The sequence below is a fragment of the Anopheles aquasalis genome, chromosome Y (genome assembly GCF_943734665.1).
Source record: "Anopheles aquasalis chromosome Y, idAnoAquaMG_Q_19, whole genome shotgun sequence".
Taxonomy (NCBI): domain Eukaryota; kingdom Metazoa; phylum Arthropoda; class Insecta; order Diptera; family Culicidae; genus Anopheles; species Anopheles aquasalis.
Window position 1 is genome coordinate 1,452,789 of NC_064879.1, and position 10,541 is coordinate 1,463,329.

Here is a 10,541-nt window from a genome sequence, read left to right on the forward strand (position 1 = left end):
GTTCAAGGTCAAAAATAAATTAAATAAAAATAAAAATAAAATAGAATTCAGCAACGCAATATGCGAAGGTTAAGCTATTTGTAGCAATTTATTCTCAGGACACGCGAGGCAATGGAACGAGGTTGCCCAATACTTACGGCGCGAACTGTCCATGTGTGCGGTGTGTGTGTTTTTTTCCTTTTTCTGATGTTATAGACGAAAAACAAACAATATTACTAGCAAGAACTCCATTAAGACTCGGGGCTTAATCGCATGAGTTAAAAATATTAACAAAAGGTTTACTTCATATTCTATAGGCCATATGAGTTATATGGCATCATCATCATTTATTTGAAATATACTTTACTAGCAAAAGAAACATTCCGTTAGCAGTCATACCTCATTGGCGATCACGTGGAGGCAACAAGCTCCGTTTTAAGAGTGCAAGAACATCGCCAGCAAAACAAATTCAAAAAAAGTAATATCTAAAACAATAAATATCATTTTTCTGCGAAACGGTGTGTAAGGACATAAATCACTGTCTGATTTATCTATGTTCTCGTCGGTGTTCTGCGGCCAGTGTGCTTCAGACTTTAGGTGGGATGCGATTTTCGTTCCCTCCATCATCTTATTTTTATTCCAACCAATTCAATAGCTTTATTTCTGTTTTCCTGCAACGAATATCTTAGCACCACCCAGCTCTGGGCTGCTGGCAATTGGCACTTCTCTATTCCTGATCGGTCTGGTTCCGTGAGGCAGTATGAAGCAATGAAGAATTAATGAAGACACCCTAAATAACAAACTAACTAACATTTATTCCGGGCGAAAACACTCACTCTTGAGATATTTTGCGTGGAATCTATCTCTCTTAAAATTTTCATGGATATTACAGGGTGCGCCATCAGGATGTATCCTATTTTAAAGTTGAATAACTCTTTCATTTTTCAGTAGATTTTGATTAATAGGACAGTTTCTGAAACTTCAGTCTATGCCATTTTAATAATGGATCACTTCACGTTAAAAAAACCGACTGAAATTGTCACACTTTACATTGAAAATAATCAGTCAATAGTGAAAGCTGCGGTCGAGCAATTGATGGTGAGTACTCGTTCATCGCATATGACGGCGCTGGATTTTTTTCCTGTGGTTCTATTTCAAAAATTAGGTTTGTGCCAACAAACCGAAGTCTATGAAACAACTTAGAGCAAATATTGGAGCTGAAATTGCCAAAATAACTCCCTAAATGTTGTCAAAACAATGTAAAATGCCCGAAAAACCCACCTTTTTTGTGTGTCCAATGAAGGCGGTCATTTGATCGATATCATATTTTGAGTATGGCGCAATAAATGGCATAGAATAACCTAAATATAACTGGTTTATTTTTTAAAATCGGTTGAAAAATGACAAAGTTATTCAACTTTAAAATAGGATACATACTGATGGCGCTCCCTGTATATTAAAATCTTTTATTTTTTCAAGAATAATCATTCTCATTTTAATCAAAAATAAATAAAACAGATACAGCGGCAATTTGATAACTATGCGGATGAACAAAAACTTTTAAAATGTTCGTTTTTGGGAAAGTCAAAACTTCGAATCTGTGAAATGCACAACGCCTAATACGGCCCGCGCATTTTCACACAGCTTTTTCTTTGTTAGTTTTTGTTTCGAACGATCCAAATAATTTACGCAATATTCTTGCGCTCTAGGTTAAGAAAATTTAAAACAAAAAACAATAATATACATATAATACGCTTAATGAAGTAGCTAAGCATTATGATAGGAATGCATAATTCTATGCGAGTGTCTAGTTGAAATACATGATGCGTAACATTAGATGGTTTAATTGATTTTGTACGAAACAGTTTTCAAAAACTTTAAGACAAATTGAATGGAAAACATATGTTAATGTCTGGCATAATGCGCAGCTGATGAAGTGCACTTGTGAAACAATTGAAAAAAAAAACGCTAAAAGTGATGTGTATGCTGTGAACTATGTTACTATTTGCATTGAAACAAAAAACAGTCCGTTTGTGTGGGATCGTTTAGCGCCGTTTTCAGTCTGATGACATCTCGTAAGAGTGCCTCGATGACGATTGCGTTTTGGAGCGGTGTGTGGGCAAAGGGAATTCACAATCAAGCAAACAGAAAACCTTAGCTCGGTTGGTGAGAATATAACCGACGTTACTGCACCTGGTGTGGAATGGTTGGTAGTGTCGTGTGCACGTGCACACGCCCCGCGACGGTTCGGCAAAACTGGCCAACACGGATTCCAGTCCCCGTATTGATTCAGTTTCTCTTGGTCGCAGACGCGAAGTGGCTGTTCCTCTACTGTATCAAACCCACGTGCCATTCGATATAGCAGTTTCACGGTTCAACTGTTTTTAATCGTTTTGAAACCGAGCCGAGTGTAAAAGAGTGAAAAGGATCCCCGCCGACAGTGAATAATCAAAATGGTATGCGCCAAGTGCTGTTTGTTCTGTTATCGCTCTGCACTATTTTATTCTACCCTACACATGCACAACATTCAACCAGTCCGTCTGCCACGAATTCAAAAATGCTTCCTATTCGCAGGCAACAGCAACCTGCTTTGGATGTAAGGAAGATATCAAAGACAAGATGCTGGAGGCACTCGGTAAGAGCTGGCATCCGGAGCATTTTGCCTGCAAAGAATGCAAGAAGCGCATCGCGGAAAACAAGTTCCACGAAAGTGACGGGCTTCCTGTGTGCACCAAGTGCTTTGAGTCGAAGATACAGGCAATTTGTGCAGCATGCCGAAAGATGGTAACGGAGGTACGTGGTAGAGAAACACATGCGCCTGCTGCATGACTGCTTCAGATCACGGCACGCCACGTGCTATTTTTAGCTTCTTCCGCGAGAAGCGTGAAAAGCCGCGCCAACGCATGATGCTAATTTGTAATAACATCCTATGAATCGATATTTTTAGCTTCTTCGCCAAGAGGCGTGAAGTACGGGTTTGATAATCAACGATTAATCGCCAACCGCAATAATCTGCTTCATTCGGATAGTCTCTTAATTATTTCCACGGTAGTTTTGTACCATTGCCGGATCGTGCACATGAGCGTTTTACAATGAGATGCTGCTACATCACTGATATGATATTACATTACCGCTGCAGTATTAAATTTTATTCTAAACACAGGCTATTAAGTTCAGATGAATGAAAAAGTGTGGGCGTGGGGAAGGGGGGCGGGCAAGAGAGCCTTGCTCATCAACCTCTTGCTCTCGGTTTTCCACAGAAAGTAGTGAAGGCGATGGGTAAAGCGTGGCATCAAGAGCACTTCATCTGCGGTGGCCCATGCAAGCAGCAACTGTCCGGCAAGACGTTCTTCGAGCGAAACGGCAAACCCTACTGCACGGCCGACTACGAGCGTCTTTATGCACCAAAGTGTGGCGGCTGCAAGAAACCGATCGCCGAAAAGGCACTGTCAGCACTCGAAAGCAAGTGGCATAAGGAGTGTTTCAAATGCAAGGTGAGCAGCTTCCTTCCAGTTTTTTTTCCCCCCGGTAGAGTGGTGATAGATTTCCTTCCTTTATTTGTTGCTTTGGCCCTCTGTTTTGGTGATCGCTTCTCGTGCAGCTGTGCAAGGAACCGATCGGTGTGGATGCCAAGTTCCGCGCCGATAAGGAGAAACAGCCAATCTGCGAAAAGTGTGGTATTTAGATTGTTTCCGAACAACCGCTCATCCTGCTCAGTACTCATTCAATCAACCATACCGTATTCTACCGCCGATACACCACAATGCTTTCTTCGTCCTTCGTTCGACGTACAGTGTTAGCTCCATCTGTGTGTTTAGTGCTTTGTTGGCGCTCACCATAGTGTCGATCAGCTACTTCCGTGGCGAACTCTCGTCGCATCTGTGTGTTCCGTCGTCTGGATAAGAAATAAATCATTTGATTTGCTCCACCTTCTTCCAGCCAAGTGTTGTTCCGTCTATTTTCTTTGCACAAATTCCATTTGCATTTGTCATCAACACACCCCGTGTGTAGCAACTGAACAGGCTAAGTTGGTTGGCTGTTTGGATTACTTTTAAATAATTTATTTATATTGCTTCCTACATGTCAACAACAACAACAAAAACTTGTGGCTAAAATATGTCGTTTTAGCATTCTCATTTGAACCGAATCACTTAGATAAAAGGCCATGATCGAGCTGGCTGTGCATTGCCAACGCGATACTGCGCGAGCCCATAATAGTCCATGGCTCCTAGTGGCATGGAAAACGTGGTGGCGTTGTTCAGGCACCGTTCAACAGTGATGCTAGCCAAAAATGTTATTCACCAAGGTGTTGAAGCCGGTGCTGAGGGAGGAAAGAATACCTTCGTCTGTTCCGGAAGACGACTGTGACGATGATGCTGCTGCTGGTGACTGTTGCTGTTGCGGTCGGTATTGTGTCGAGATCGATGGTCGGTAGAATGACCCATCGTTACGCTGCGCCATATTGTTGGAGTAGAGGTGAGTAGAAGGAATGGTCGGTTATCGCGTGTGTTAGAGGAGTATTTGTTTCTTGTTGATCAACTAATCCAAAATCCCGGTACCATCTGTTCTAGAATCAAGCACTGGAACCATCGCTTTTTATTTACATGGGTCTAAAAGATTTATAGTAGGCGAAGGCAGTCATTATGTTTACCTCATTGAACGTCCGTTCTAGGAACGTGGACAACAAGAAATATGTTTAAACTAATCAAAGAAAAGGGTGACTTGACTTAAGTGGTACACTTATTCGCAACTTGTCTATAAATTTAAGCAAGGTGAGTAACAGGTTTGAACTTTTTTTTTACCGTGTACTTGACACCAGAGCATCCCAAAAGAACCGTCGCATGAATCCTATGACTACCGACACCTTTGATACCTTTTGAAACTAAAAACCAGTGCTAACGCTTCCGTCCGGGGGCGGTTTCTCGAACTATGTACACGATACAGCGGTTAAGCTAACATAAACGATCACGAGCCCCACGGAACGATGACCACGACGACAACGATGGCGACGGCAGCGTCAGAGCGTACTAGAATAGCGGCTCAGGGTGTGAATATGAGACGATCACCCCCACTCGCGCTAATACCGTCGGTTTTGCCGTCACCGCTGGGTGTGTTCGCGGGCAGTGACACGCTGGCAGCTACATCGGGCATCTGCTGCACGGGGCTTGTAACAGGAAGCTGGACTAGGTCCTTTACTCCTTCAATATTGGACACCGTTTCGGTGTCGCCAAAACTCACTTCCGATTGCGTGTTAGGGGAGGAAAAGGGCATCTGTACAATGGTATGCGTTGTCCGCTGTTAATTACGAAGACGGAGTAAGTGAAAAGTTAGCTTGGTTGTATAAGGTAGTGCGTAAGGAAACGCATGTGAAACGACAAGATGTGAATGGTACATATACAGAATACAGCTCTCAGGTAGGTTACAAACAGATGCTGATGGTTATGTGTTGCGCGTAAATTGCACCGCCAGTACTACTCACCTTTGACGGTTGCAGCGTGACATTGAGTAGCGTCGGGTGCTGCTCCACGATCATAAAGTCAATCTCCTTCGGCAGAAAACCATCGGCAAACACCTCCAGCTTGTAGACGCCCGGCATCAGTATCCGCCAAAACTCGCCGTACTTGGTCGTGGTGAACCCGATGTCACGGCCCTTGATCTTGAGCTGGGCCCGCTCGACCGGATTGCCGGTCGGATCGACAATGAAACCCTGCACACCGCGGTGCACCTCGGCCAGGAATTTCAGCAGCGACAGCTGATTATCGTCCCAGTACTTCCGCAGCTCGTATGCCGGTGGGAACTTGCAGCACGACACCTCGAGCGTCACCTCCATGCAACCGTGCCAGACGTAGTTGAAATCCTGCATGCCTCCGGTGAGCGGATACCAGGCTGCCCCGTTCGTGATGCCATTCTCGAAGGATGGTGACGCGGTCTTGCAGGCAACACCGCGCGACATTTTGCCATGGTTGTTGGCATACGTCAGTGACAGGTGCTTGAACACGTCGTCATCGGGCGTTAGCGATGGTTGCGACAGGTAGCTGTGGAAGACTGAGCTTAACGGGAGTCATGTGGGTTTGAAAGTGGGGAGAGGGAAAGCAAAAATATGGGCTTATCAGATTTGAGCAGCAGGATCTGTGTGTTAGAATATCCGATATTACGGCGCACAGGTAGTTCGTGCAGTAAATTGCGCATTGTTATTGCGTATTCTCTCACCGGCACAGGTTGACGATGAACGGCAAATTTCTACCGTGTAAGGCGGATGCCGATCAAACCAATGCATGAGGTAAGAAGACAGAGAGAGAGAGGAATGGTTAGTATCCATCACCGGGGAATCGTGTTCGTGGGTGTTGGAATGGGGCTACGCAGGAAGGAACGACGAACGAAGGATCAACGCTACCAACAAAAAGAACAACAAAAAAACAGACAAGCGTAAATAGTCGGAACAGTTCGCTGAAGGTACCTACTGGCATTGGGTGTGTTGTCGTAGGGATAGCTGACGACGAGCGCCCCCCCGTGCAGCGATCCGCTCAGCACGAACTGTATCTTGGAGATCCAGTCTTTCACCGCTTCGGTTTCCGGCTGAGACCGCTTGTTATTCTGCTTGAAGTAGTCCGGGAAGTTGCGGTTCAAATCGAAACCGCGCGAGTTGTACCTGCCCTGGCCACCGTCACATGTGCCCTCCTTGGACGCAGCGTAGCCGTCCGGGTTGAGTGAGGGCAGCAAATGAATGCGGGTGTTATCGAGCAGCCACTTGATGTACGGATCCGAGGCGTAACTCGACACCAGGTACTGTGCCAAGTGTAGCAGCAGTTCTCGTCCGACCGCCTCATTACCGTGAATGTTACCGATGTACTTGACGTCCGGTTTGCCGAGCATGTGCTCGTACGGTGACGCCGATACGACGAGCACCCAAAGATCCCGGCCCTGAGCCGACTTGCCGATCGAGTAGAGGGCCGTAAGGTTTGGGTAGCGCGCCGTAGTCGCCCGCAGGTACCGCGTCATTTCATCGTGGTTGTGGTACACGAAATCCAGCTCGCCAACATCCGGCTGGTAGGCACGCTGTTTCTGCAGTATCGACGAGTTGTCGTAAGGGTAATGAGCATCGGGTACGCCGATCGGGTCATCGCTTTTGCGCTGCAAGATCCGCTCTTCACCGGTAGCACTCGATTCCGGTTGGGCAGCGCCAATGCCATCTGGCAAGAGACCGATCAACGCACACCAACAGATCACTACCGCGACCGACTTGACTGTCCGCATCTTTGATGCAGGCGGATTAATTGTCACTACACCTATCTGCAACCTGCCGATGTAAGTTAATATCAAACCAATTAGCGTTAGCAGACATCAAACAATCGAACACCCCCCAAACGTGACCTGGTTGCTGGGGAGTAGAAATGTGAACCCATGCCGGTTGACCGACATGACATGCTGGCAAACACTGCATGCCACATTCAAGAAGATTGAGAAATTTAAGGTGAAACAATCATGTAGAAGGAATAGCTCTCCTCGCAGCCCTCGAATTAACCCAGCATTTTTCCTCGCAGCGCTTACTCACGAATGCCTTATTTATGGAATATATTTTCACTCGATAGAAATTGTATAACATGCGCAAAGCTTTTGGATATACTATGGTATATTTCTCTCACATCTCCCTCCATTCTGTAATACAGGGTTACTGACATGAAGTGTTATCTATTCAAAGCACTATAACTTTTTTGTTTGAAATGATTTTGTAATGATTTCAAAGACAACATTGTTTTAAAATAATCAAATTTTCAGAAAACATTCGCTTTAGCACAATGTGACCACATTTGACTCGACTATAGCCTTCTAACGGTCCGAAAAAAATGGATGCTGCACGAGTGTGATCTTGTGGTATTTTGACTCGTTCTTGTACAATCGATTACATTAGCGCATCCAGCGCTGGCTTAATGTTTAGTCCTCACCTTGCTCTCTAACTTGGACCAGATGGAATGGTCGATCGGATTTGGCGTTTGGCGAAATCGAAAACGATTATTTAACCATTACCACATTTATGAGACAATTCCGAGTCTTGTAGGAACGTCCATGGTCTGCGACCGAAATGATTACGTGTCCGCTGCTCTAAAGCACCTTCTGAAACATATTATCGATAACGTGTCACTTTTAACGTGTCATTTGACTCCAGGATCGATGAAAACAGTTGAAGAGCGCCCAACAGCGGTCCAAGCCAATAATTGCGATGGGAAATTGCTACGAGTGGTCGTACTTGGGCTCAAATTCAAGTATGAACCATCGGTCAAGTAAACACCATCGTTTTTAGAGGTTATGAACTAATAAATTTGATTTTTTTTCTCATCGGAGAACACAATGTTTGAAAATTCGCCACGTTCGTGCATGCTCAGCAACTCCTTTGCTCGTTCGCACCGAACTTTTTATTGCTGATGATTGTGTAAGATTGTGTGCTTTTTGGAAGTTGTAAGGCTCAACCTTTAGTTAATTTTTCATTATGCGTTGCATAGGATCGAGCGACATTTTCATATCGTTTGTGAGGTTTTTTGGACTGCGCCGCGGATTTCGTTGAGTTCTGGCCTTCACTTTCCGAATCATTTCGCGGTTTGTTTTGGTCCACTTCCATAGCGTTTTGTAATGCTATCAGGTACCATTGTATCGATTGATGAAGCGATACACAATCATTTTGTTCATTTTAAGGTGACTGAGCTTACGAATTATAGCTGAAGGTTGTGATTTTCCAGCCAAATAAACGCCATCACAGCTATTATGTTTGAATTACCTCACGATAAAAAAAAAATCTACAAAACATAGACGCAAATGCTTTTGGTAGCTTGTTAACAATATATTAAACTATAACTAAAACAATTTTGGCGTCGGTGTTACGAGCGGTTTAAAAAACACAGCAGTGTGAATTTGGTAACACTTCATGTCAGTAAGCCTGTACATTAATTGGCTAGCGGAAAGATTATTCATCAGATGAGCCAAATGATTTTTAGTTTTATACCTTAAGCATATATGATTAAATGGTAACCAATTGAACAAACCAGATCGATGCCATGCTCGATATACTACTTCGCATTCCGAAATCCCTCTGATACTGCCAAACGGTTGTTTAGTGCGTACCGGGCTATTCCGTTACTACGCCACCAACGTCAGCAAGATGTTGACGCATAATTTTCATAACGGTGATATGCCCCCCACCCGCCACACCCTCCCCCTATCAGTCGATCAGGACTGGATGCAGCCAGTGTATTCTTGGTCCCCATACCGTGACATACATACATAAAATGCTTCCTCACGCACACGGTACGTGTCCGGCAGGGAGCTGTACCATAGGGACCCTTCGCTATTTCCGTTACTGCACGGCGGACTCTTTCTCCTCTCGGCAAAGGCCGCGTATTCCCATCGTCCGGTTCACCTAGATCAGTGCCGCCAGTCAACCCACTTTTCATAAAACATATCTCTCTCGTGGCGGTGTACACACGCACACACGCATTACCGTGTGTGTGCCGCATAGCGACACTGGAAGAGGTGGTGCGTCGGACGGAATAACTGTTTTATACATTAACCCTGGCTGAGGCTGAGCTGAAGTTAGGTGGGAGGTATAGTTGGTGTGAATTGTGGATGACGGGATGCGAGACACATATTAGCGCGGCTCGCGCGGAAGGCGGAAAGAGCGGGGGGTAAAGGTGGATTTTCGATCAGAGCTGGAAATACTAGCACCGTTCTGACCATCAGTGGGTTCGCTCGACCGGAACAGTTACAATTTACCACCATTTACTGCGAGTGTAACTAACACATCTCGCATCATCTCCCCTTCTGTGTTCTCTCTGTCTCTCTGTCTCTCTCTTTTTCTCTCGTGCACTTTCTCTCTAGAGCTTTCTCTCTTTCTCTTACTCTTTATAAAATCCTCTTTTTTTGTCCTTTCCTCTTCTTCTTTCTCTCATTTTCTCGTTCTGTTATACATCGCTTTTTTATACTGTCCCCCTATATTCAGCGTGTGTTTGCTTGATTGAAGGTTCGCCTGAGGAATTCCCCGGGTTTGGTGAACAGCGAACTGGTCTGCCTGAAGCCTGTTGATCGTAAAACTCGTTTCGCCGTGCAGACTACTCGCCTGCTGTTCAAGGTTGCGTGAAGTGGGCGAGTGTGGTGGAGCATCAGCATCTCTCATTTCTTATCATCTCTTCGCTCGAGTCAAATGCTCGATTTTGCTGCGATCCCGCTAATGTCAAGGGCAAACAAGTTCAGGCATAACAGAAAAAAAACCGAAAATAATCACCACAGACCATAATACGGCCCGATTCAAAACACATTGAGCATGGAGCGTACATAGTGGTGAAATGCGTCACCAAGTATACTTTCACCTAAAGTAATGTACGTGGGCGTCGTCCATTGCACACTATCTATCAACCCGGGTCAATGAAAATGGCAATAAATACAGCTTTTTTTTCACAAAACCATTTCCACCAGCATATATCGAATCACAGGTGGCAGTTAGTACAATGACAAAACGTACCTAAAGATCACTGGTTAAAATCTCGTTCTGGTTATCACCTGCCCGCTCAATGCAC

At 44.8% G+C, this 10,541-nt stretch overlaps 2 protein-coding genes across 6 annotated transcripts in view; one reads left to right on the forward strand and one right to left on the reverse strand.

The window, feature by feature from the left end:
• The first annotated feature begins 2,254 nt into the window (after nt 1-2,254).
• Nucleotides 2,255-3,917, forward strand: LOC126579667 (transforming growth factor beta-1-induced transcript 1 protein-like). The gene is made up of 4 exons (XM_050243182.1): nt 2,255-2,435; nt 2,554-2,772; nt 3,240-3,473; nt 3,581-3,917. The coding sequence occupies exons 1-4, from the start codon at nt 2,433-2,435 to the stop codon at nt 3,662-3,664; spliced, it is 540 nt and encodes a 179-aa protein (XP_050099139.1). The 5' UTR covers nt 2,255-2,432; the 3' UTR covers nt 3,665-3,917.
• Nucleotides 3,918-4,020: 103 nt separating this feature from the next.
• The window catches only part of LOC126579666 (carboxypeptidase D-like), a 6,860-nt gene continuing 339 nt past the window's right edge, over nt 4,021-10,541 (reverse strand). The window contains exons 1-5 of one of the 5 annotated variants that reach the window (XM_050243180.1): nt 10,487-10,541; nt 6,441-7,276; nt 6,190-6,219; nt 5,459-6,024; nt 4,021-4,431 (exon numbers count right to left, since the gene is read on the reverse strand). The exon at nt 10,487-10,541 is cut by the window's right edge and continues 339 nt beyond it. In XM_050243180.1, the coding sequence (XP_050099137.1) occupies nt 4,261-4,431; nt 5,459-6,024; nt 6,190-6,219; nt 6,441-7,233 (1,560 nt within the window). In that variant the 5' untranslated portion in view covers nt 7,234-7,276; nt 10,487-10,541 and the 3' untranslated portion in view covers nt 4,021-4,260. Of the gene's footprint in view, nt 4,432-4,540; nt 5,275-5,458; nt 6,025-6,189; nt 6,220-6,440; nt 7,277-10,486 lie in introns of those variants that run through there. The other 4 variants (XM_050243176.1, XM_050243178.1, XM_050243181.1 and 1 more) reach the window with 4 other exon arrangements.

What these genes read in the sequence shown, in the direction of transcription:
- LOC126579667 (XM_050243182.1), top strand. An exon ending in GCCGAAAGATGGTAACGGAG is followed by an intron (nt 2,773 to 3,239) that starts GTACGTGGTAGA and finishes GGTTTTCCACAG; the next exon opens with AAAGTAGTGAAGGCGATGGG. An exon ending in AGGAGTGTTTCAAATGCAAG is followed by an intron (nt 3,474 to 3,580) that starts GTGAGCAGCTTC and finishes CTTCTCGTGCAG; the next exon opens with CTGTGCAAGGAACCGATCGG.